Source organism: Amblyomma americanum, chromosome 3 (genome assembly GCF_052857255.1).
Source record: "Amblyomma americanum isolate KBUSLIRL-KWMA chromosome 3, ASM5285725v1, whole genome shotgun sequence".
Classification (NCBI taxonomy): Eukaryota; Metazoa; Arthropoda; class Arachnida; order Ixodida; family Ixodidae; genus Amblyomma; species Amblyomma americanum.
Window position 1 is genome coordinate 32,425,523 of NC_135499.1, and position 27,804 is coordinate 32,453,326.

Below are 27,804 nucleotides of genomic sequence, written 5' to 3' on the forward strand. Positions count from 1 at the left end.
CCAACGCAGCGCAGTACCTCACGGCTGTGACTTCTTAAGTTTTCAGATCTTGAAAATCTAAAAAAAAATTTTTTTTGCAAACACCAGATTTCATATACATAAAATTTTTCTAGCTGTGTCTTGAAAGATTTTTTCTGAAAACGGCCAAATTGACTTTAAAAGATGTTTTTGTGACCATATGCAGCAAAAAACTGGCTGAGATATCCATGAAAATGCCTGTTTTCTCAAAAGTGTTTTTTGACCTGACTGCCCTGCTTGCAGAAAGCATAGCGTGACAGTGGATTCACAGATTTTCATGCGGTTTGTTGCATTGTATTCCTTGATAAATTCTTAATGCAATGACGTTACTTTCTCATTTTTCCACTCTTGCTAATTTGACGAGTGCATTGTGCAAGCATGTATATAATGTTCTGTCTAGAAAAAATTCGGGCTGATAAAAATATTTAAAGAATGTCACTGCATCAACCATTCCTTTGGCTGAAATTTAAAAGTGACCCTAGGCTCCTGCCACGTTTTGTTATCAGGCCAGGCTTTCTGTAAGTTCGATATAGCAATACAGCTCATAGCAGTTCATAATGTCAAAACTACTTAAGAGTGAAAAATTTGTATTTATTAATTTATTGCACTTCCCAATAACATATCAAAACTTCATTGCTCTACACAAAAAATAAATAAATAAAAACTCTCGCTTCTCAAACCCACGTCCCCCCGTAAACCTTCTCTGTGGGCACTTTCCTAGCTTCCTCTGTGCATGGTATCACTGTGCAGCCAAAGAGTGGGCTCCACTGCAAGGGTTCGAGCACCCAGTCGTAAGAGGTGTGGTCTGCTCTTGGAGAATGAGCACCCCTGACAGTGCTTGCATTTATTCTGTGGAGAGCTAAGTTGCAAAGATTGAAGTACTGATCGACACTCCCTTAGTTGAGACGCAACCAGCATCCCTTGTGACCCAACAGCACCAGGCGTGTGGTGGAAAAGCACTGGCGCAAACCACCAGTGTCAGGCGTGGCTTTGGTGCGGTGTGTGCCACGGTGGTGCTCACGTTCTCCTCAAGTGCGGGCAGGCTAAGGCCTTGGGAACAGCAATAAACAGTTGCTCATGTACCTTGCTGCTTGCTTCAGGGGGGCCAGTGTTCTGCACTGTCCTCTCCTGAAATGCTCTGGACCCCCCAGAACTAGACCCCAAGGAAACGCGTCGAGCCCCCCGGTCCAGTGGGAAGACCACACAGCGTGACTCCGTGGAATTTGGCTGCCAAGGCCAAAGAGCTCAGCAGGGAGAGCAGTGTCCAGCACTGGTCCGTGCCACACAGGGAGTTGAAGGAAGCAGCAAGGACTGAGCCCAGCCTCTTATGGACGCTGACTTGCTCTGTAGTGAGGGAGTGATCTTGGCACATGTGTGGTCAGATATGTGTATGTATGGTCACATGTATCTTGCTTTGCACTGCATCTGTGCTGTATGTATGCTGCCTTGCATGCACACCTGTCTCCAAACTGCAGCCAGACGACTTGGGCAAGAATGCAGAGCTCTGTCCCGGGGATTCCCACCTACGTGGCCTTTGGTCCTGGCTCGATCATATCCTTTTGCCATATCATATGTGTCTCTTATAGCAAGAGAGCAGTCTGAGTCATCAGCTCTTGAGCTTAGCGTGAAGGGGCCCTGTTGAATGAAAAAAGAAAGTGATCGTTCCTCTTCATGCTGTGCTAGCTTCGAGTTGATGACATCAGCTTCTGCTGACAGGACACACTATCAGGACTGGGGTGGTGAAAAGCTATGTTCTTTCCGGTAGCTGTGTCAAGTTGCTAAAATTGATTCTGAGGACGGCGCAAAAGAGACAGTGATGAGGAAGATACATGAAAACAATGGGACAGGCGCCAACTTACAAGCTGCACTTCCAATTTCAGCCAGCTATGGTAGGCTGCTAGCTTCGATGTGCAACACGGGCAAACTCGGCTATGCATGAAGCATTACTTGAAGACAGAGCAGTAATGAGTGAAATTAACGTTGGGAAGTGCCGTTATTTTACTTGGGGAACCCCCGGCCACCTTGTTCCTCTCTTTGTATGCCATAACCGTTGCTTGTGTTCATAGGGAAAATAGAAAAAGGCATGGTCAGTTGTCCTGTCCTGTCATAACAGGTAGATACAAGCATGACAGACTTTTGCGCAATGTGCCTAGCACATGCTTTGACAAAGTTGTGTTTAAGCACACTTGGCTTTACAGCCAAAGCTCAGTATAACGAACATCAATACTGTAAAACCTTGTTACAGCGAACAAAAGTAGTTGCAGTTCAGTGTAGCCAAAATTCTTAATATAGAATTTTGTCCAAAACACACGCAAGAGCAGTGCTATTTAGCAAGTGAAGGGGCGGCAACTCGGGTGGTCCTTACGAGATAAATGGAGAGGCCTTTTCCAAGGTTTTAGTGGCATTTCAAGGGCACTTGCAGGGATACCGGAGGCTGTAAAGAATAAGAAAAGAGCACCAGTTAGGCTGGCTTCCCCGCATTGCACTGCTGGCTTCAGGACATGTAGCAGCCATGGGAGCTTCTTCGCGTGGAAAGAGGTACACCGCAGCGAAAGCTGTTGCCGTTTTCACCTCTGCCAGACTACCAACCCTCTTCTGTGGCACTGCTGGCGAATGTGATCCAAACCTTGGCGTGAACACTTTCCACACCACCACCAGTCACTCGTGTACTGCGGTAAATCTCCCTGTCTGCCATTGGAAAGTGCACCGCTTGGTGCTGGGGAGTTTGAAATATTCATTTCTTGGCCAACAGCATTTGATTTATAAAGTAGAAATTGCATGTGTCAGTTAAAAATATTTGCGACCAGTTTGATATAGCCAGTGATTCATAATATCCGTGTTTGTTATATCAAGGTTTGACTTATTTGAAATTGGCTTTTTCGAACTCTGCCTAAATATTTTTAAGAAACAGATGCAATTTTTACTTCATATACCAAATGTGGTTGCCCATAAAACGAATATAACGAACTTGCCAGCGCGAAATGGTTCCCACTCAGATGACAGGCAGCAGTCTCTGTCACTTGATACAAATAGCTGGTGGTGTGGCAAATGTTCATGCCAATGTAGACGCATTTATCTTGCACTACTGTTCTTGTCTAGCACTAACTAACAGCTTCATAGAAGGTGCAGCGACGTGGAGGTTTCACAGCCAAGCAATGCATCAAGTCTCTAGCATCCGTCCTCAGAGCTCTAGAACCAGTGGCATGGACAGTTGTAATCTTGCAGTAGCCGTATGATGCGCTCGTGTTGACTGTCTCAGAGGTGGAGAAAGCGGCAATACGTAGCTTTCGCTCGTGACCATCATTTTCCATGCAGCACAGCTCTAAAGCAGGGAAGCCACCCTAGCTATCGTTTAAAGGGCAACACTGTTTGTTTGCTTGTTTAACTTTGAGTTCATAATCACATCGTGTTCCTTCTTTTACTTTCTCCAATTTGCCGTGGCAGGTGGCAGCTAGCTGTTCCATGTGCTAGCCTTGGCAGGAGTGTGCGACACATGCAGTGGGTACGGCATAAAAGTCTTCGAGTAGTGATATGATGAGTAGTCTATCTCTCTGGTATTTAAAGGAATCTGTGCTTTTATTTTGGCAGGTATAGCACAAGTGGTTCGAACACTTGGGTGTCTTCAACTTTCTTGTACATAGTATTAGGGGCATCGTTACAGAGTTGGATGAATGTGGGGAGTTTGACTGTCAAGGCCAAAGCAACCACAGTTAGTGACGACTTCTTTCAGTTGGTCTTGGTTCAACTCATCCCCCTTGCCGCCATCTTCTTTTCCGCAAATGCTAGGAATGCAGTTGCAAAAAGAGATGTACAGGAAGCATATTGATGAATTCGTTGCATCACTCTCTTGCACTGTTGTCCTAACAGTCTTCCGAGTGAAGTGGCAATTTCAAAAGAGCTATCTTTTTTTTCCCAGCAGTTACAAATCTTGGATGTTTTCTTTTTCGACCACACGCCAGATAGCATTGCCATTGCTGTATTGAATTTTTATTGAACAATTGGATGCAGCGCCTGCGTGCTGCATCCCATATTGGGGTGTTGAAAACACAGGGCATTGACGGCAAAGAAACCTACGTTGGCAAGGTGCCAGGGCGTTGACGGCAAAGAAACCTATGTTAGCAAGGTGCCAGTTAGCGTGCAACTTTTTCTATTCTGAAATCTGACTTTGGCATCTGAGGAACATTCCTGCACGTGCACCGTTAATTTACACCAGGCAGAAGCCACAGGCTACAGATACTCCCTGTGCACCTGATGGGTGTCCTGGCCCAGCTTAGGACACCCAGACTCTCCTTGGGTCTTCAGAAGCATGTAAAGTTGATTAGTTCATCGGTGCCATTCCTTTGAAAGGCCTGCTCGGTGAAATGCCACTGCCCTTGACACACTGTCGTCCACTGCAACGCTCCCTGGAGGAAAACTCTCGCCTCAAGCTGGTCAACAAGAGTGACTATGCGGTGGGCGTGCGGGCCATGCTGGGTGACCTGGGCTCCACCCGGCCCTCGGAGCCGGTGTACCGGTCCGGGCAGGGACCACTCAACCTGGTCACCTACACCAGCCGCGAGCGGTGAGCAAGCAAGTCACACATGAGACTAAGACAAGCAGCCACATGCCCATCTGTTAGCTGGTGAAGTACCAGGTGATCCAAATGTAACAGAAAAAGTAAAAATTCAATAATTTTAAAAAGCGTAGACACTAGCACGATGACGTTTTCACAGAAATGCACATTAAGACATTTGAGTACTTGTTAATAATGTAAAATTTTATTGCCAGAGTTGTTACATTTTTCAGTGATGAGTGGTGCTATAGCACCATTGTACAGCTGAAGCTGACACAGCTGAAGTGTCATCTGTTAGTGGCAAATGTAACTGTTCTGGTGAAAAAGAACTTTATTAGAAAAATTTGTCCTCCTGTGAATGTTTTTGGAAACTGCATCGTGCAACTGCCTGTACTTTTGAATTATTAAATTTTTACTTCTTTTGTCATTTTTGGATGACCGAGACTACACTGGAAGGAGCGATTTAACATCGTGAATCTATATATTGGCTATGAGCGATGGTGTCATAGTGAACTCTGTGTTATTTTTGACCGGCCCAAAAACTTTTAGGTAAATTATTACTTTTTCAGGAAAACTTCTTAAAAGGGTGATGGTTTGGTCTAGTTTGTAATTCACTTGAGGTTCCATAGTGCAAAAAGCACGGACAAGACAGAACACAAGCGCTTTCTTGCACTGAATGCTTTATTGGTGCTTAGAGGGTTTATGAAAATACAAATGAAGAGCAGAGGGGACCACATGAAAGGTTATCAGGCTGACGATGTGAACTCAGACATCTCGAAAGCAAAAACAAAACCAAACCAGTTGCAACCAGAAGAAAACGTAAAAACATGTAGGCAAGTTTCACAAGTTTGCACAGTGCCCTGCATCCAAGAAGGCAATGTCTTTTGTTGATAGTGATAAGGATGGACTGCTTGCACAATTTTCAATCCCAACCTTTCCCACCACAAAGGCTTCAGTTATCTCTCTTGTTCTTTTATCTCCATTTTTTCCTATCACTAGGCATTCCTCGGAGTTAGGTTTGCACTTGTGAAAGCGACAGTGAGATGCCAAATGTCCGGACCCCCTATACCTAACGTTCCTGTTGCGCTCGCCTAAGCGTTCATTTAGGCAACGGCCCGTATGGCCAATGCCGCGTGACAGCAGCACCTTGTACGCAATGTTGTCGGTGTATGGTACAGACGGGTGATTCTGGTGAGTGCTGGTGTCCTTGCACATGCGGGACAATTTCCCAGCTGCAGACATGCAAACCCTCACTCTGACTAATAGAAAAGCTTCGCTTGTTGTAGCATTTGTGTGCGACTCTCTGCTGCTTATTTGCGCCCGCTCTCTTGGGTTACTTGTAGGGGTGTGCGAATATTCGAATACAAATTGAATATGTTTGATATTCGATGCGTTTCATATTCGACAAATTGATATTCGAGAATTTCCGAATATTCAAAAATTCCCGATTACTCGCAAGCGATCGTATACTGCGCAGTCTTTCATAAATTCTACCGGGGCAAAACCACAATATCTGGGCAAATTAGCCGATGATCGAGTTAAAAATTTCAGGAAAACAATACAGAGGTCCTATTCCCATCCTTCTCCATCATCTATCACGCAGGCCGATTGCATTCCGACGCCGCCAGGCTTGACCTCGTGAGAAATTCCCCAAGTGGGCTTTTCCACATATCACACGTGCTGCGAACAAGATGGCCGACGGCCCGCTTCGAACAATTGCAACGCGAAATCGCGCTTTTTTAAATCCTTCCGTAATGCGTTACATATTTAATGCCCACATCCGAAGAATGCTTCCTGTCGCCTTCATAACTCCGTTTTGTAAACTACGCTATGTGGGAAAGCCTACTTGCAAAATATTGCGGGAGCCTCCTGAAGGGGCACGTAGAGTTGTAACAATATGGCAAGCGATCCTGTAAAAATCTTGCCTATTGCATAGTTCATTGTAACCCGCGCACCTCTTTAGTGGGCGTAACGGCAGGCGGGACTACGACCGGAAGGCCCCTGTCGCAAGGTAAAAAAAATAGCCTGGCCTCGTAGTTTGGGTTTCTGAGTTTTGCCGCTGCCCCGCGGCAACTGCAACTGTCTGCCCGCGCATTCGCCAGTAGTCCAGTCCCAGCTCCGCACAGCTTTCGGACGCCGACTGGTGCATCGCAGGTTATTTCTTTTTCCTTTTTAGAAACCGTCTCGCCGTTCCGATGCCAGTGTGTGTTTCCCGGCCCCTTGCTTCCATTTGTGTTGTTCCTCCAGCACTCCAAAACGGGCATCTTCGCATTTTTGGCAGGTTTTTTTTTCTTTCGGGGGGGTGAGGGGGGGGGGGGGGATAATTTTATTAACCGAGGCCTTCGGATGAACCAGACATTTCTTCCGGTCCCTTGAACTCTGAATGAATGAGGTTTTACTTGTCATCATGTAATTTTTTGTTGCCAGTCTTGTCATTTTATGGATTTTGTTTTGCATGGTCTCAATATAGTTTGGATACTGTTATGCTGTTTAATCAAGTAGTATACATTTCTGTGCACATCATGTTTTTTTATATGGTACTGAGGCAGCCTAGTTTTGTTTATTTTAGTTGCAAAGACCATACACTATTTTGAAAAAAAATAAGGGCAACAGCATTTGTTTGTTTATCATTTTCTGAAAAAAAAAAATTTCTATTGAACAGATATTCGATTCGATATCCAAAGCCATTTTTTCTTCATATTCGTATTCGATTCGTGTTTGAAAATTTCAATATTTGCACACCCCTAGTTACCTAGTTCCTGCTTTCTTTAATAAAAGATAACTTTCAAGCACAATGCTGTCTTACCTCCGTTCTCATTCCACTCATTTTTTTATTGGTTTTGCAAGGCCGAGTTCACGGTAACAAACTAGCCCACATTTTCACTTTCCAATCGTTTAATAATAATTGTGTTTTGGCGTACACCTTAGTTTTCAAGTTCACAAAAAGAACAATCGAGTTTATTAATAACGGCCCCTTCGTATAACGAGCACTCTGTTAGTATGAACAAAGACAACGCGACAGTCACAATTTTCAGTAGGGCTGTGGCGGAAAATCTTACCAAGTGCCAAGTGCTAAGCTCACCAAGTGCCTCTGTTTGACCCAAAAATTGAATCTAGCTAAGACTAACGGTGTGCAGCGTTTCCTGTGCACAAAAACTGCTGCACCTGTGCATAGAGCATTCGTGTAGTCGTTTGTGAAAGGCTGTCACCATTTAACTCTTTCCTTACCACGGCACTAGGCGTCGATCACCGGTGATCGAAGTTTTTGAGCGCGCAATTTGAAAAAACCACAGCTCCCCTGGATTTGTGGCGCCATCTAGGTGGTTGTATACAAAGTAGAGTTTCCGTTTCTGCACGGTTCACATTTTTACCGCATGGCGGCGATTTTTAAAGGACGCGCGGGCTCCGAGGTTGACGCGCACTTGAGCGGAGCGATGGCGTCGACATCCGGACTCGCGCGCGCTCGAAAGATCGCAATTTCGCTCGATCCCGACGATCCGGCAAGTGATATTTTGGACGCATCGAGCACAGATGACTCGGACATCGATGTTGCGTCGTCAGAGTTCAGCTCAGATGAGGAAAACGCAGCTGATCAGCCGGGAACATCAGCTGTTCCCCGCAGGTAATGGTTTCGGATTTGCCGTCCCCTTTGTTTATGGATATCTAGAGTCGGTTCAATTGCCCTCTTGGTGTCCAAACTATTATTTTCTTTGTTTATAGAGTGTCCACTTCATTTGGGCAAGATGTGCTTCCGCCAGGTCAAAGAAGCGTGGAGTTTCGACCCCAGAGAGATCCGGGCATTGACCTCGGGATGGCGCTCCGTAGCGGTCCGAAGCGGCTATCGCGAGCGCTCGATTTTTTTCGCCTTTTCTTCACGGCGGATGTCATTCTTGCTATTTGTAAAAATACCAACAAGTATGCATGGATGCACATCCTCGAGAAACCTACGTACAGCGAGAAGGACGGTTCGTGGAAAGAAGTGACCCCAGCAGAAATGATGAAGTTCATCGCCTTACTATTGTATATGGGAATACTGGAACTGCCGCGGCTACATTTGTATTGGAGTACATCGAAATTGTTTTCCGGGCTTCTCCCTCCAAACATTATGCCAAGGCGACGTTTCACCGCGCTCCTGGCCATGCTGCATATTTCGGACCCGGAAACTAACGGCGCTGGCGCACAAAAACTCGACAAGGTGTCCTGGCTTCTTCAGCACATCAACGACTGCTCTGCATCATTGTTTCAGCCGTATCGCGAAATTTCAGTGGACGAAAGGATGGTGAAATCCAAAGCGCGCTCTGGAATTCGGCAGTACATTAGAGACAAGGTTGTGAAATGGGGCTACAAATTATGGGTTCTTGCGGACCCGAAAACCGGCTACACCATCCAGTTCATAGTATATACAGGGAAGCGTGAGAAACCTAGTGCCAATGGGCTAGCCTTTGATGTGGTAACGAAGCTTTGCGACAAGTACCTTGATCGTGGGTACATTATCTATATGGACAATTTCTATACTTCGACCTCTCTTCTTGTGCACCTCTTGGAACGCAAGACACTAGCCTGCGGCACAACGCGAAAAGATCGCAAGGGATTCCCCACAGAACTGAAAGGCGTCACTTGGGAAAAGAAAGCTAAAAGAGGAGACATCCGCTGGCTGAGAGACAAGGGAGTCTTGTATCTTCAATGGAAAGATCGGCGTGTTGTGCATATGGTTAGCACTGCACACACAGCTAACTCGCACGTGCTTGCCAAACGAAGAGAAAAGAAGGATGGGAAGTGGCATCAAATCGCCATAAGAAAGCCACAGCTGATTGACGAATACAACGCCGGAATGCTTGGAGTCGACAAATCGGACCAGCTGATTGCCACGTACAATGTTTTGAGGAAATGCGTCCGATGGTGGAAAACATTATTCTTCCATTGCATCGACATCGCAGCTGTGAACAGCTATATTATTTTTCAAGCATATCGCACGCAGCATCCCCAAGCATCCGAGCTTTCTAGGCCTTCTCGATTTGACCAGCTGGCCTTCAGGACAGAGCTGATTGGACAGCTTCTAGAAATAGAGGACACTGCACCAGTTCCTGTCCCTCCCTCGCCAGCTGCACCACGCAGAGGTGTACAGCACAAACCTGAAAGAAAGGACGTCCGCCGGAACTGCAGGAAGTGTTACGAGGAGAAGAAAGTTGAACACAAGACGAATGTGTTCTGTCGCACATGCGATGTGCATTTGTGCTTCACCACGAGAAACTGTTTCGGCGACTGGCACACCAATCTGGTCGAATGAAACATTTATGGCTCCAAAAGTTATCGAGCTATGACTTTCAATTTTGCTGTGATATTCTCCTATGGAGTGTTAACTATTTTCTGTCTGTCATAAGCTTTGTAGAATTTTTTGCACTGAAAATTTATGTTACTCATTAGAAATGTTTGCGGTGAATTTCATTAATTATTTGTGATTGCTAATTTTTATTGCGCATTTTGATATCACTGTTTTTCTTTCAAAATGTGCTTTTGTAATGTGCATTTAACATACGCGTTTTGGTATATAATATTGTGCTATAAGTTAATCTTTTTCTTGAAAAAAAAAATTGTATGTTGGACCAATCAAGAACTTGAATATTTCACTATGCGTCATGTAAATTTTTCTAACTCAAAGAGTACTTAGTTTATGGGTATAATTTTTTAAGGCGTTGTAGCCTATTAAAATACCCGCAATTTGTATATTTTAGAATTTCTCTAAAAAAATTTTTGCCAGAGATATTACTCTGTACTCAAAACTTTTTCGAGAATTTTTGTTTTTTTTTTGTTCAATAAGTTTTTTTCATGGAAGTAATTTTTTTGCATTTTTAAAAAAATAAATGCTATTTGAAAGCGCGTTCATTTACCTTCACTTTTATGTATTGCATGACACTGTAAACTTAGTAGCTGTTGCACAAAAATATCCTAAATTAACCATACAAAAAACAGCCGATTTCCCCGTGGTAAGGAAAGAGTTAATGCTCAACAAAGAAGGTATCCTTGCACAGTCTGTGCATCATAGACACATAAACAACGACATTTGCAGGTACAAATTTTGTGTCTGCCTGTACTTAAACGCGGCCTTTCATTGCATGACGCACTGAACCCAACACGCATGGTGCCAGTCACCCCGCTGATTGTAACACGTGAAAAATATGCCAACTGGCTTGAGAACTTGATCAGGCCGATGGGGACTCACGCATAACACATAGACGTCTATATCATGACCACTCCACATTATTGCTATGAAGATCCGGATGTAACAAACAAATGGTGCTTGACAGTCATGTTCATTGTAAGCAGCTCGACTGTATGCAGGTTCAGCTCTGGCTGATTACACCAGCTGTGGTTGACAATTCAGTTCCTCATTATCAGGTAGCATGACAGGGGACCTATGAGTACATACATCCTTCCTCTTTGTTTTGTAAGTTGTAGCTAATGTCATTGTGTTTTGTTGGAATGGCAGTGAGTGGCTCCAAGTTTGTCATGCTGTGTGTCAAGTCGGTTGTCAGAGGTAAAGTGCTGCCACCTAGTATTGAGCATATGCAAAAGGTGATGCTTCAAAATTTTTGCTTTGACCAAAAGATGGCATGGGATCTCTGTAGTGATTCACTTAAAGGACTGTAGACACCTAGTTTTATTGTGTGTTTTATTCTGTCAGATGATGCGTTATACTTTAGAATACTTGAATTACCGGGTGGTATTTGCCTACAACTGCTAAATAATTTATGATTGAGTTTCTTCTCTCATGCTGTTTCGGTTTTGGTTTCATCAATTGAACGACGACTGTGACATCAAGTTGATGTTTTGGTCACGTGATCCACTAGAAAAACTCCAATATAATCACTGATATGTAGTTTTATTCACTACGACATTTAATGCAGCCTCTTCCAAGACCTGGAATGACAAAAAATGACCTGTCAGCGATTATATTACAGTTTTTATAGTGGGTCACGTGACCAAAACATCAACTTGAAATCACAGTCGTCGTTTGGTCGATGGAACCAAAAGTGAAGCAGCGTCAAGAAGAAATTAAATTATAGATCATTTAAAAGTTTTACACGAATACCACAGGGTGCTCCATGTATATACCTCCTGCATGTTTGTAAACAAACGAGGTGGCGCTGCAGTCGTTAGCGGGCTCGTGGTAGGCAAAAGGCCAGGGAGTGTCGTTGTGGAGAGGCGTTGAGCGCGGGTTTTCAAGGCTTGTAGGCGCGTTTTTAGTTTCTGCGAATCACAGCAATGATTGATGTTTACAGCTTAGTAATTTTTTGAAGCACACCAGCTCGCGTTGGCCACGTGCGGAGTATTCAGAGAAATAGTTCGCCACTGTGTATTGTATATAGAAAGCGTTTCTAGCGTTGATTTCTACGCTAGGCATTTTGAATAAAATAGGAAGTTTTTGACACTCTGCTCTAGCCAGAATAATATTACTTCGGGACAGTAGTGAGGGGAAGTGCTGGCGTTCTTTCGGCGGAGCAGACGTGCGCTCACCGTCTGCGGACATACGTAGGTGTCGTGCTGTGCGAAAAGTGGGGACAGCGTCGTGTCCTTATTCTCCTCTAGCTATCCCGCTTAAGCGGTGTTTTTATCCGCAGGATCACGCACCAGCCAGGCCGACTTCTCCCATTGTTAAACTGGTCGATTTGGTGAAAATTTTTGATTTCAGGAAATATTTTCTTTCTTAGCCCTGGGGTGTTTTGTTTCAACACGAACAATTATAGCTTAATATTCAGTAGAAATTTATAAAGTACACTTTCGAAATGCGTGGTCGTCGAAAATTGTGAGGTAATTTCTTTGAGGCTTTCTTTGAGTTCAGGGCCGCAATTCTTTGACCAAAGCGCAAGCGAAGAGGCCAGAAACGAGGAAGTAAACGTTAAGGTTCGTTTTCTGACCTTTCACATTTTCTGCGATTGGCATCACTCACACCTTCGTAATTTCGTAACGCATGAAAATAGAATGATTCTATTTTTTGCAAACGAATCCTGAGACGTTGAGCAGTGTAATTTATCTCTCGATTTTTTTTCCTACACGTGCAGTATTATGTTCATTATTTTTGTAAGAAACGTTTTCACGTAACTATGCATGCATAAGTACATGACCATCTAAAAAAGAATTAATAGCGTCATATGCAGAACAGGGCTTTGTGAACATGCTGGCATAAAAAATTTGCGCACTTTCTACTCAATTATTTAAGACCTTGAGGTGACTTGACGAGGGTGTTAATTATAATTACCCAATAACTGCACCACGTATAGTAGCTGAAAATAAAAGGCATTACAGAAACTAGGGTAGCAATTTCATATTTGCACCAAATTTAGTTTCATATCGCGTGCATAAATAACGAAAACACTTTTCATTGCCGAGCCCCCTCTCAATCTCGACACATCTGTTAGTAGCACGCCTGCGGCTGCTTCTTTCCAAACAACCTTCGCAGTCATGGACTGCATCATGAAACATGACGCATGCATGATGCAATGAAAAAGCATGTGGCTTTTAGCACAGTTAAGGTACGCTATTCTAAGCACGCCAACGTGACCGCGCATGAACTTACCAGACTTCTTTCTACTCGAATGAAATAATTACGTCTGTCATATTAAGAAACACTTTCAAGTAAATATCAAATGCCATAAAACGTGCCATTAAAACATGCTGTGCTATTAACAAACGAACGCGTTCCTTGGGGGCGAGTGAACCTGCCGGCGGGGGCCCCATGCACACCGGCTCAAGGTCATAAATACGTGCGCAGCTACATACGTGCTTTTTTTTCCTTGCGCAGTTATAAGCGTACTATGCTGATGTTCAGGTGAATGAACGCAGTAAATTGCATGCTATTTAGTGCATTGAGTGGCAGTGCCGATCGACTCCCAGACTTCGCGCTTTAGTACCGCGGCCCATTCCCGTTAGCCAGTTTACTAATGCGGTATTTATCGCGAGAAGCCTATCAGGGCTAATTTAAATTTCCTTTTATGCTACTACGTGGATCGAACAGTGACGCAGCTGATCAATACATGCTGCTTCTGCAGTGCGCAGGCATGATGCAGCCGCCGGTAGCTGCAGCAGCTGCGGTAGGCACCGGCTGGCGGTAGCTGTTTTGCCTACCATGCGAAAGTCGCTGCTGACATCAGCGCCACCGCATCTTCGTGACCGTCGCGGGGTGAAGGAGGTCCATAAAAATGTCTGATGCATCGTTTGCAAAAAGAAAACACGCAAGCAAAAATTTGGTGTCTATAGTCCTTTAAGATTTTATCGCATTTTTTGCTGATTTTTGTGTCCACATTTTGCGTTAACACTTTTGCATGTACACTGTGCAGCAATATTTTTTTTTCATCCACACTGCAGCGCTTACCGGGATTACAGTATAGAGCACCCATGTGCACAGTGTGTGCTGCATTGTACAGCTAGTAGTTACTTGCTATCAGGGTGGAGATTGGAAGGAGATGTCATTACAGATACTAAGGGTATAGCGGTAACAATGTGCACATCTGCTAGGGGTGTGTGAATATTGAAATTTTCGAATACGAGTCGAATATGAAGAAAAAATGGCTTCGAATACCGAATCGAATATCTGGTCAGCACAAAAAATAAATTCAGAAAAGATAAGCAAGCAGACATTGTTGCTCATATTTTTTTCAAAATAGTGTATGGCCTTTGCAGCTGAAATAAACAAATCTAGACTGCCTGAGCACCATAAAAAAAAAAAAACATGATGTATGCAGAAATGTATACTACTTAATTGAACTGCATAACAGTATCCAACCTGTAACGTGGTCAGGCAAAATGAAATCCATAACATGACAAGACTGGACGCAAAAATAACATGATGGCTAGTAAAACCTCATTAATTCGTTCAAAGAGCCGGCAGAAATGCCCGGGTTATTCGAAGGTCGAGTTATAAAATGCCCCGCGGCCACGAAAAAAAACCCAGAAAACTACTGAAAATGTGGTAGTTTGATGAGGCGGCTCTGTCTTGCAAACACCTGTAATAAGCCCGTGACGTGACGAGCACAGAATTTCGACGTGCTAGAAGACGTCGCGAACGTAAGCGAAATGGGAATGCACATTGATGTCGGAATGGCGAGACTGTTTCTAAAAAAGGAAAAGAAATGACAAGCGACGTGTCAGTCAGCGTCTGAAAGCGGCACGGTGCTGAGATTGGACTACTGGCGAATGCGCGGGCTGACAGTTGCCATTGCAACGGGCGAGTGGCCAAGCTCAGAAACCAAAACTACGTGGCCAGGTTATTTTTTTGACCTAGTGACAGGGGCCCTCAGAACATTGTCACGCCTGCCGTTACGCCCACTTAAGAGGTGCATGGGTTACAGTGCACCATGCAATACGCGGGATTTTTGCAGGATCGCTTGCCCTGTTGTGACACCTCGACTCGCCCCTTCGGGAGCCTGACGCGAAATTCCGCAAGTAGGCTTTCCCGCATAGCGAAGTTGACCAAAACAAGATGGCGATGGTCACGCTCAGAGAGTTAAAGTGACAGAACTAATGCCGTGGGTGTGGGCATTAATTAGATAACATATTACGGAAGGATAAAAAATAAACGCGCTTTCGGGTCGCAATTGTTAGAAGCGGGTCGTCCCCCATCTTGATCGCAGCACGTGTGGTATGTGGGAAAGCCCACTTGAGGAATTGCGCACAAGGTCAAGCCTAGGGGCATCGCAATGCGATCGGTTCACGCGATAAACGATGGAGCAGAAAGAGAACAGAGCCTTTGTATTGTTTTTCTGGACCTTTCAACTCTGTATTGAAATAATTTGCCCAGATATTGTGCTTTTGCCACAATCAAATTTACGAAAGTCGGCGCGGTATACAATCGCTGCCGAGTATTTGGGAATTTTCGAATATTCGGAAATTCACGAATATCATTTCTCGAATACGAATATGAACCGAATATGAAACATATTCGATTCGTATTCGAAATTTCGAATATTCGCACACTCCTAAGTCATTTGCTAGTTGCAGCCTGTGTTATGCATCTCATGTGAGTGTCAATTTTTCTAATCAGGGGGACAAGCAAGATGGGATGTGGGCTCTTGTTAGCATGCGGTGAATGCTTTCACATATCACTAGGGGCTAAGCCTCCATTTAAAAAAAAAAAAAAGGTTATGCACATCTCAATACAACGTGGGAAATGCTAATGTTGGCAGGATTCTGCCGGTCATGGATGGCGTGCAGTTGGCTGAGTGCACTTATTGTTTCCACAGTGAACGTGTACTCTGGCTCTGTGGCTGGAAGCAAAGGCACGATGGTTTACAAGGCAACGTCTTCAATCGCAGGTCAGTACAGTGCTGGGTTCTGCTCTCTCAGTATCAGATGTCGCAGGGAAGTGTTGCAGCTGTTGTAAAGACCACTGGCACACAGTTACTGCAGAGCATTGTATTGCAAGCACTCATGTGACAGACTGTAGTCATACAGTAGAAGCCTGACATAGGGAAGTCATTCGAGGTGCAAGGAAGTTTCAATACAATCACCTGCCTGGATAACGAATTGCATGCTGTCAGAATAGTTCCTCATTAAGCTGGCCACTTCAGACATCACACATCCTCTACTAGCCTCAGTAAAGCAGGATAAGCATACTGAAAGATACAAAGCTTTTTCTTTGCAAATCAAGCAACATTTAAGGAATAAACAAATGAAAAAAACAAAAAACTTTTCCATGTCACACTCTTGATCAAATGAGAAGTTATCACTGAAATGATCTGAGGCTCATACTTAGCACGTTTCCCCATGAGCTGTGAGAGTGATGTAAGGTAAACTTTTAACGTAAACCAGTATAGCTGCATGAGTGGTGATAACTGCCCGTTCTCCTCCCGGCAGTTTCACTAACCTGTTCGTTGGTGTCCTCCTTTTTCTCTTCACTGTCCTGTGTGATATCATCAGTCGTGGCCAGTGGTATAGTAAGACTATTAAGAATCCACCATCGGTTCTTCTCCTGAGACATAAACATCTGCCATCCCAGATGGGACTTAGTTGCAACAAGCAGTGCATGTGTTCATCATTTCTTGAAGCTGACTAGCAAAACTGCAAAGACGAGGGTCATTGACACATCCATCAGCTTTGAAGCCAGCCCTGTACCTCACATGTGACAACATTTCCCACTCGAATGATGTGCTCGCCCACAAAGGCTCACTTGTAGTCACCCACCAGTCTTTGTTGGGAAAGATGATAAGTGTAAGGCCGCGCTTCACCAACGCGTACATTTTTTTTTTATTCCCTTGGCTTGCGGTCACTGCGGGCCTCGGCCTCCGGTCTACGCTCCCCCCCTACCCGCGTGCCTCTCCCCCCCCCCTCCCTTCCCCTACCCCCACAAGCAGTGGCAAAGGCGCAGGAGGAACTGGCTGATTGACCACTGTGACGGCCAAAGACACCTGGCTTTGTTAAGCGCGCCAAGAAAGCATGCGAGGCGCACACAATGAGCACGTGGCGCCGCTTGGTCTTAGGCAGCCTTCCCACTGCGGCAGAATGCGGACCACCTCGCATTCCGCGATGGGCCTCTTCTTTTTTTCTTCTTTTTTTTTTTTGAAATTCTCGATGGCACCGAAGCGCCGCGGTTCTCCGCCGTCTATGACATTCCTGCGGCGAGCCAGTGGATCAGTGGTCCCGCCAGCCAATTAGCTGAAAAACAACTTTTCATCCTTCAAAGGTGACACGCGGGTGCGGCAGGGAAGGGGAAAGCATCAAGCAATAAGGGCGAGAACTCTCTCTCCCCCCCCCCCCCAGGATAGGGTTTTCAGAATGTTTTTGTATGTGTTTCTTTTTCTTTTGAGCCAAGCCCTGGGCTCGAAGTTGGGCCCGACCTTCAGGTGCTGTGGCTACCTCCATTGGTTATCGAAGCTTAGGGCGGGCCTCGAATATGACCGCCCTAACTTCTTTGTTTGCAAAAGCTTTAAAATTGCATGTAAAATCATTGGAGGGCAGTCTTGTCTAGTTGAGCTAGAGGCTCCGTGCAGTGGCACGTAATTGTGCAGACCTAGGCTGTAACCTCGGGTCGATGAGTAAGGTCTTGTCAAGTTTCTCTGTGTGAGATCATTTCTTTTAAGTTACAGTTCGACTGTCTGTGTCACTCAACTTGTAACGCAGTTTGCCCTTGTACATGCTGTAAATGTATTTTCTCTTTGTCTTCATCATCTGGCTTCAATCACCGTCTGCTCCTTCAACACCGTCGAATTCACGTTAGGAGAGGTCCTGTGCCCCTCCGAAGAAACGGCAAAGAACCATCTTTGAATTTACTATAAGGACGAGGGATACAGAAACTGATAGCGAGAAATATGGCTTGAGCGTCAAGATCGAAGGACAAAATACAGTAAAACCTCAACGTTTAGGTAGAAGTGGTTAATTTGAAAAATTTGAAATCCTGGATAAATCAAGACGGCATATTGCACCAACTCAGTTGATTCGATGCTCTGCGTGAACACCTGAGCTCGACTGATAATGCAGTATTGCATCGTATATAATAGGCACACGAGCCTGCAATGCTTAATCAAACTCTTGTTTGCTGAAGCAGCCATCGTCGTATTTTCAGTGGATGCAGTTGCTGTGACATGCGTCTTTTCTTTCACTCTTTCCTTTGGCATCTCTTTCAGCTCCCTTCTGCATACACGCAGCAGTGGTAATAGCTCAGCTGGTGTCATTCGACACGTCCATGTACTTTCCTCTTCATTCTTCCTTCAGTCACAGCAGCAGCTGCAGTTGAGCTCTTCACTCCTCCACACGCATTTGCACAGAAAGGAGTGACACTGCGACTCGTGCGGCATAGTGACGTTGCACTGACTAAAGCGATCTGGTGACCCTCTGCACTTCACTGGTGTCGGCGACAATAGGCGACAGTAGGTGCGCTTGGACTACGACTGTGCCAGCACAGAGTGTTAATTCATATTTCGTGCATGCTGCACATTGCGCCAAACTCGTCGATACAAAATACACTGCGCCAGCCCTGAACTGGTTATGGACTGTGCTCTCTTCTCGTTACTCCTTTTCATCTGACTACTGCTCCCGTAAAAAGCCCTTCTGTGCATGCTCCTTAGAGCTCCGCCATGCCACTAACCTGATGTACCAATCAAACGCAGAAATCTTTATTGGGTGGACGGCTCGAGGCCACACAGGATTTGAGGGGGAGGATTAACAGTGACTGGCTATAGCCGCCGCATCCAACCGTGGCTGCCACTCTAGCGCACACCAAAAGCATTGGGAGTATAAAAGTGGCGGTGAATGGCAAAGAGGTTTGCCACTGAGTTGCATCGAGATAGATGCACGACGTCAAAACTGGCTTGACCGAAGTTTGGGCGAGCAGCAATGATGCAGCAACCACAGCTAGTCCAACTGCAACAAAATTTTACTTCAGCTAGAATGCCTCTTAATGTGCTGGGTATGTCATGAAGTTTAACTGTTGGAACTGGGTAGAAGTTGTTGTTACAAGCGTTTGAAAAGCTCTGTGGCATACATCTGATCGCATGTAATGAAGTTGGGCAGCTTGCTGTATATGACGTAAGTACAGCATTCGGAGAGCTCTGTTAAGCCGGACACATCGGGAGCGAACGGATTTCGGGTGGCATAGAATGAAAGGTTAAAGCCTAACACGCAGCTTGACAGTCCTAGGTTTGGCACTCTGGTGAAGTTTTTTGAAATTTCAGGTGCGATTACCATGCCGAAAAGCTGTGTAGCCATTGGGGATATGAATGCGCTCGGAGCATGGGTTTTCGAAGTACGGCAAACAGTGAATGCGGCGTATGGAAAGCATGCACTGTAAGGTATTCAGAGCGTAAAAATGTAGCAAGGGTACACGTACTTCACTGCTCATGATGATGAGAGCATGCCATGCAGTGGGTGTACCGTATTTACACGATTGTAAGTCAACCTATTTTTCAAAATTTGAAAATCCAAAGTGGAGAGTCGACTTACAGTTGAAACCAAAGCATGACACCATAAGTAAAGGTGAGACAAATGAGATATCAGGCATGCTACAGAGTGGTTGAATTTTTGCTGTGCAGCTCCGTTGCATCGCTGTTGATGCTGGACTTGAGCAGCTGCTATGTCAGCGCGCAGAACCGGCATCCCCTCACACGGTGGCCGATGGCGGCTGTCGATAAGAGCAAACCGGCACCCCCCTCCCCCCCACGTGGCTGCATGCGGATTGCAGCTGCTTGCTGATAAGTGGCGGTGGCCCGATAATGCACTCGCATTCTACTCTTAATGGGGAAGCATAAGCGTTCCCCAAATTCTTTTTTTCCGGCGCTCAAGAGAGCGTCGATAGTTGATGGAAGGGCCGCAGTTCCAATCGCAGCGGCACCACCGCTCGAAACAGCAGCGGCGCTGGGGAGTATCAGTAATTGACGGAAGAGCTGCAACCGCTCACGCATAATTTCTCTTTGGCTCCGATGCATTTTACTACTGCCGGCCGCTTCGTCACAGTCGTGCTTCGTCAGCCGTCATTTGTGCTCCGGGTCTAGTAAGCGACCGGCGCTCGTTCACATTCAAGATGGCTGTCATTCTTTACGCCAAAGAAACGAACAGCTGCGCGCTGGGCCGGAAGTTTGATGTTCGCAACGGTTCGGGTGTTACAGGTGTGGCAGCTGCAGCGAGGCAAAATTTTCAGCTGTTCTACGCGATGTCGTGATGCGGCTGTTTGCAAACTGCGGGATTTCGCTGCACGACGACGTTAGAACAACTTGCTGTGGGACCGCAGCAGCGATCACGATGGCAGGGCTAGTGAGGACAATGGCACAAGTGTGCACGAGTAGTCCAGTGACTAATACATTTTCGTTTTGGACTGTGACCATGGGCATACCCACGCGTGGCAGCGGATAGTGGTTGGTGATAAGCGGCGCCCGCAGGATTATGCTATCGCTTTCTATTATTAAAGGCCAAGCTTAAACGACCTCCAAGTTTTTTTCCTGAAATGTGATATGGGGGGTTCACTTACAGTCGTGTAAATACAGTAGTCGGGCTGATGGTGATGACGATGATATAGAAAATGTGTACTCGGTTGTGCTCTTCATGCCTTAGAGTTGCACGTGCAAAAAGTGAGGACCGCTTCAACAATTTCAAGTTTGTGCATCCTGCAAAAGCAGCAGGACACCCCGCAGAATGCAAGGCAATGATTTGCCTTGTTACGTTTGGGTCGCCGCCACTGGTAGCTGAGTGGCACCGCGTCCACTGCATTGCAGGCTGGAGAAAGAGGGCAACTATGCTCGCAAGGCGGCTATCCACATGTTCAACCTCCGCATGAGAGACGCCGTCACTGTGCTCAGGGAGGCGGCTGCAGCACAAGGTGAGCTGCAATGCAATTACAAAATTTCACGCTGTCTGTGTGCGTTATTCCTAATGGTGTTGTGTGCACCACAAACGGGCACACTGTGAAGATGGGAGGACATGGGACAAGTGCTGACTTGCAGGTGCTATTTACACCATCACCGGTGGCAATTTCACCTCTGGATGCACACACAATCACACTGTCAAATCAATACAAAGAGAGAGAAACCTTTTAATGAAAAAGCAAGAGAATTTAACCGACGTTTAAAAATCGCTGGAATGCTATGGGGATGGGAACATGAGAGATAAAGATGGAAGGAGAGCGGTGCAGGAAAGGTTAAATTAAAGAAAGAAAAAAGGGGGAGAACATAAAATGCGGCCATTAAATGCCTACTAAGTGGCATCGGCGAGAAATGATGTAACATATGAAATGATGAAGTGCATAGTCTGATATATGGGCTAACAAAGTTCTCTGCGAGAAAAATGCATGTGGACAGCATGCTAGATGAAATTGGAGCTTTTCGAGATGTCCAATTTTCTTCAAATACGCAAACAGAAAGTTCATTGCATATCTTTGTTGCCTAGGGCAGGCTAAGGGACCTAAAACACTGTTCATTGTTAGAGGCACTGGGGAGAACTTTTCTATGCACTGTTCGTAGTGCGCACCCTCGCCAGCATATGCAGGGCACTCAAACAGGATACGTTCCACAGATTTGATCGACCCCCGTTGTCATAAAGCGGACTGTTCGTTTGACCGAAACGGTATCGCAAGCTGTTTGTAACTGCAGCATTCAGGCGAAGTTGGTGATAAAGTGTTCCCAGGTGGCGAGGAATTCTGGGTGGAAGTCTTGATCTGAGATGTGGGTTGACAGAGTAAAGAAATTAGTAGTGATGTATCGGCAAGTTCTAGAACCGATACATTTCTTCTGAAGCAAATCTTTTAGCCATTTGGGACGCGTCGAATTTTGTGAAGAAGGTCTGAATGTATCTCTGATGTTGGTGGCCTTTACGGGCCGCTTGATCTGCTCTTTCATTGGCCAAAGTGCCACAGCGTGCTGGTATCCACTGAAATGCTATGCAGTGGCCTGTGGCAATAGCCAAATGATGTAGATAGCCGATGTCATGGGAAACGAGCTGATGCTTGCTTTTTTTCAGCTGGTTGGACAGGATATGCAGAGACGCTTTGGAGTTGGTTTAGATAACCCATCGGTCAAGGGTTTGGCGCAGGATATAGGAAACAGCATCTTTAGTGCCGTGAAGCTCAGCTGTCATAGAAGATGTCTTCCGCTGCAGCCGGTAAGAAAGGGTATGGCTTGTTGAGGGCACATAAATCGCACAGGAAGAAGTTTCTTGATTAGTTGAACTGTCAGTGAAGATGTGGATATGCTGTGTGTATTCCTGAGTTAAGTAGGCGAGAGTAGCTTGTAAAAGCACTGCCTGTGGCATGCAGCTCTTTGTATGCACACCTGGAACAAACTTCTTCACCTTTAGAGGCGAGAGTGTCCTCTACGGGGGAAAGTGGCTGACTAGTAGTGGGGAGGGTCAGGAGCTGCACAGCTTGGCCAAAGCAGAGTTGCAGCGAGTTAGGTGGACACTGCGTAAGCAGTGCTTCTTCCCTTGGAGGACATGGTGGAGATAGGTACGCATAGTTTCCTGGGAGGCAATCGCATCTGGCGGGAGACAGCCTGCTTCCGCTATTGTTCCTGATGCAGAGGAACCTTTTGGGAGGCCAAGGCATATCCGCACGCAGTTCCACGCGGCTTCGAGAATCTTCTTGCTTGTTGGAGATAATATTTGAAGCACCAGTAGACAGTAGCGCAAAGTTCCTTCAACGTAGGCTTTTTCCTGCAGAACCAATGACCGGCAGTTGTTTCCCACCGTGTTCCTGCCATGAATCTGAAAACTTGCAATGCTACAGTGATCCTCTCGCATAGTTTTCTTATCTGAGGTGTCCACAAGAGGTGACTGTCTATGACAACACCTAGGAATCGCTGAGATAGTACATAAGGTAGTGACCGTCCGCCTAGGAGGAGTTGATATGGAGCCATCGTTTTTCTGGTAAAAACCATGGCAACACTCTTTTCTGGCAAGAGACGAAGACCTCGGGGAGCCAGGTACATCGAGACATGCAGTATCACCCTCTAAAGGCGTTGCTGGGTAATATAGCGTGAACGTTACGCGCTCCAGATGCAGATATCATCTGCATAGATCGTTATGTGTACTTCTCGTGGAAGGTTTCTTGTTAGGTGTATAAGGGTAATATTGAACAGGAGAGGGCTGAGGACCGCTCCTTGTGGTATGCGCCTCTCCACTGCGTGAAAGAGTGTTGGACCATTTGGAGTGCTCATAAAAATTTGCCGTTCTTTCAAATAGTGTCCAATCCACTTGTACAGCTTTCCTCTGAGGCCAAGACTGGTCAAAGCAGTGAGAATTGCATGGTGAAAAATAGTCAAAAGTGGTGTTGATGTCAAGGAAAATGGCTGTCAGTATGCACTAAGCATGAAGGTACTCTTCAAGTGATGAGCCAAGGGCAATAGCATTATCAGTCGCAAACCTGTTTTGACGGAACCTGTTCATTTCTTGGGGGTACTCGTTACAGCTTTCGAAGAACCTAATGATGTGTTTACAGATCATTTGCTCCATTAGCCTACCTACGCAGCTGAGTAGAGCGATGGGCCGGAAGGACGCCTAGCTTGTTGGCTGCTTACAAGGTTTCAAAACGGGCACAATTTTCACCAGCTTCCATTCCATGGGGACCTCACCAGTCATTCAGGAAGAATTGTAATATTCTAGGAGTCGAAGACGAGAGTTGTGGGGTAGCTTTGCGATGGCATCATAGGTCACTTCATCATGACCCGGAGAGGTGCGTCTTTTTCGTTCCGCAGTAGCTGTTCCGCAGTAGTTGAGAAAGGCAGGTCCAACGCTGTCACCGCTGCCTCTGGGATGCCTGACTGACCATCTGCAGGGAGTGTCGAAGACCCTGACCCCGCAGTATTCTTCTGAGGTTTCTTTTATGGATTTACATTCATGCAGAGAGAGGGTAGCGAAGGGGTGAAGCTGTTGGAGTGGAGTGCGCATACCTCTAACGATCCGCCAAATTATTGTTACTGGTTGGCGCACATCGAGCGTAGAACTAAAGTTATGCGATCTTTGCCCACTGAGTTTATCCAGGTAACGCCGAATGTGGCGTTGTGCCCGTCGACAGGCTCGAAGGTTTTCAAGGTTTTTTGTACTCAAAGCTTTTCTTTCAGCTCTCCTACGAATAGTGCACAGCCATTGAAATGCCTTATCATGTGTAGGGTGCCTGTCATTTTTAGCTGTAATTCAAGTACTTTCTCTCAGGCAATGCGCTATTGTCAATTCTAATTTCTCATTCCTGGTTGCGGCAGTAATTCCTCTGCTTGCAGCATCCTTGGAAGGAATTTCAATTGCACTGTCTGCACGTGGATAGCTGATATGAGGACTGGGTCACTTCCATGTGTTTCCAAATCAGTGCACCAGCCAAAGTTGTGGGCAAGTGAACTTGTGATCGATGCAAAAGATCCAAAGTAAACCACCCTTGCCTTCACAGTGCTGCAGCTCTTAGCGCAAGAATGTCCATATGTGCGCGCCATACTTCTGTTGGTCACTGGTTGGTGACTTGCAGTAGAATGCATATTGTGGGTGCACAAGCAAACATCGCCACAGGCTAGAGGAATCAGACAGGGCAAGGCATGGACTTCGTGTAATGGTTTCTGGGCAAGCGCGCCAATTACACACAGTAAAACTTTGATACTAATTCAGTATCGAATAATTTGAAATCTCAGCTAACTCATAGAATTTCTGCAGCCCCAGAATTTTTTATGCAAATTTTACCTGATAATTCAAGGTGACAACTTCTGCCGACTCGATTAATTCGAAGATTTAGAATGCAATGCTGGCATGTTCCAAGTTTGCTTCAAACTAAGAAATGCCCGAGTTCGACTCATAATGTATATCTTCTCGCAAGCCACAGCGCAACGTCTAAATGGACTCTTCAAAGCTTCATGCACCATCAGACAGACAGCGGTGGCATTTAACTTGCCATGCAGTTTGATGACATCATGCTATCCAAAGCGATCATGCAGTTCGCCAGCTGACTAGTTCAACGGCATCCAGCATACTCGGACCGCATGCTGTAACTCGTTGGTGCAAAATACACCAAACCAGTCCCTGATTTTCCACACTGACTACACAAGCTCGTTTCTTGCCACTCCTTTCAACCATCGCTGCTCCTATCACAAGCCATTGTGCACATATGCTTTAAAGCTGCTCTGTGCCATCAATCTCACGTATCCAACCTTGGCTGCTCCCCTCGCACGCGCTGAGAACAACGAAGTATGAAAGCGCCTGCAAATGGCGGAGAGCACTGCCAGTAACTGAGATGCACCAAGAGAGATCGGCAGCCATGATCTGAAGACGTGGGAACTAGCGTGACCGAAATTCTGGCAACCGCCAATGATACAATGACCACAAAGAGTCCTAACAAGTTCTCTCTTGAGTAGGAGCTAATTGTCAAATGTAGAACGCATGCGTTGTTGAGTACAGCAGTAGCAATTCTGAAATCCTGAATGCAGTGAACATTGTTGTGTGCTTAAATTATTTCTTTTGCTTCATTTTCGAATAGTTCAAAAACTTCCTTACTAACTTGAGTATTTTATACGGTATTTTATACGCGTGTTTATAGGAGGTATTTCAGGGCCTGAATTGGGAACAGTTGGGAATAAGAATAAATGGAGAATACCTAAATAATCTGCGATTTGCTGATGACATTGCCTTGCTGAGTCATTCAGGAGGTGAACTGCAAATCATGATCAATGAGTTAGACAGGCAGAGCAGATCGATGGGTCTAAAAATTAACATGCAGAAAACCAAGGTAATGTTCAACAGCCTAGCAAGGGAACAACAGTTCACAATTGGCAGCGAGAGCCTAGAAATTGTGACGGAATACGTCTACTTAGGGCAGGTAGTGACAGCTGATCCGGATCATGAGAGGGAGATAACTAGAAGGATAAGAATGGGGTGAAGCGCATATGGCAAATTCTTGCAGATCATGAGTGGCAGTTTACCAATTTCCCTCAAGAGGAAAGTGTACAACAGCATAATCTTACCGGTACTCACCTACGGGGCAGAAACGTGGAGGCTAACGAAAAGAGTTCAGCTTAAGTTAAGGACAATGCAGTGAGCCATGGAAAGAAAAATGATAGGTGTAACGTTAAGAGATCGGAAGCGGGCAGAGTGGGTGAGGGAACAAACACGGGTTAATGACATCCTAGTCGAAATCAAGAGAAAGAAATGGGCTTGGGCAGGGCATGTAATGCGAAGGCAAGATAACCGCTGGTCCTTAAGGGTAACGGAGTGGATTCCAAGAGAAAGTAAGCGGAGCAGGGGGCGGCAGAAGGTTAGGTGGGCGGATGAGATTAAGAAGTTTGCAGGCAAAGGGTGGATGCAGCTGGCAAAGGATAGGGTTAATTGGAGAGACATGGGAGAGGCCTTTGCCCTGCAGTGGGTGTAGTAAGGCTGATGATGATGATGATGATGATTGGATGTCTACTGTACATAGCATCATAGCCATGTGCACGCAATAAATAAATGAACAGCTGTAACAGTAGCTTACTATGCTAGTGTGTGTTGCACATCCTGTCATTGAGATCCTGACTGTATGCATATTCAGCATATCTGAGCACTGAAATTGAAGGGGTTCTGAAAGGGGTTCTCAGAAAGATACGGTATTCCTGTGATGTTTAAGGACGCCACTTCACGAATATCCTCCAGCAAGAATTTTTTAAATGCGTTTTGCAGCATCTTCGCGCCTTTCGCTCTCCTCTTGTCACTTTTTTCATGCTTAAAGGTCGGCGCTTCTTGCGCAGGAATTCCCTGAGATGGGGGGCTACTGACCACCGGAGCAATGCTCCTGATTGGCTACGGCTGTGGTAGCTGCGTGACGCCTGAAAAATACCGAACCAGTGACCATCTCTGAACAGAATTACACAGGAACTTGCGATGGAGGAGAGCATGAGCATAAAAGAGTTGCTGGAAAGGACCTATGAACTTTCGAGCACGATAGTGGGTTCACTGTTGCATGTAGAAGTGTATTATAACCTTTGTCGTAAAGTTCCGAGACTGAGTTCATTAAAAAAAAATGCGTTTAACATTGAAATCATTTGTGCAGCACCCCTTCGAAATAGTCTCCCTTGCAGTCTATACACAGCTTCCAACGCTTCTTGAGGCCTTGGAAACAGTTGGAAGACACTTCTTTTGGCAGGGCTGTCAGCTCCTTTCTCGTGGCGTCATGAATGGCCTCCACGCTCCCCATCCAGCGACCTTTTAGGGCTCTCTTCACATGAGGAAACAGGAAAAAATCGCATAGGGAGAGGTCAGGCGAGTATGGCGGATGGGGAAGAACAGTAATGCTGTGCTTGGCAAGAAATTTTGTTATGCTGAGAGCGTTGTGCGGCCTTGCGTTATCGTGGGGAAGGCTCCATTGTCCAGATGCCCATAAGTCAGGGCGATGGCGTCGCAGTGCATTACGCATGTGTTGGAGCAAGCGGATATAAAACTCCTGATTCACCGTCTGCCCTTGTGGGACGAACTCATGGCGTATGACACCTCTAGCATCAAAAAAAAAAAAACTGTCAGCATTGTCTTTGCTTTGGTCTGGTCTTCTGTCGCCGCACCTTTATCGACGCTGGAGAGCTTGTGGACCGCCATTCGGTGCTCTGCCTCTTTGTTTGAGGATCCTATTGAAAACACCATGTTTCGTCTTCAGCAATGATGCTGTCGACGAATGCAGCATCCTTCTCTGCCTCAGAGAGCAAATCAGCGCTCATTGATGCCCGCATGTCCTTCTGGTCCTGTGTGAGGGAGTGCGGCACAAGCCTGGCATTCAGCTTTGTTTGTTTCCCCAAGTTCTCATGCAAAATTTGGTGGCATGT

The 27,804-nt window shown here is 45.7% G+C and overlaps 1 protein-coding gene across 4 annotated transcripts in view; it reads left to right on the top strand.

The window, feature by feature from the left end:
* The window catches only part of mio (GATOR complex protein mio), a 242,517-nt gene that overhangs the window by 162,206 nt on the left and 52,507 nt on the right, over positions 1-27,804 (top strand). For all 4 annotated transcript variants that reach the window (XM_077657210.1, XM_077657207.1, XM_077657206.1 and 1 more), the window contains 4 exons: positions 1,494-1,568; positions 4,410-4,579; positions 15,808-15,879; positions 20,767-20,870. In XM_077657210.1, the coding sequence (XP_077513336.1) occupies positions 1,494-1,568; positions 4,410-4,579; positions 15,808-15,879; positions 20,767-20,870 (421 nt within the window). The remainder of the gene's footprint in view (positions 1-1,493; positions 1,569-4,409; positions 4,580-15,807; positions 15,880-20,766; positions 20,871-27,804) is intronic.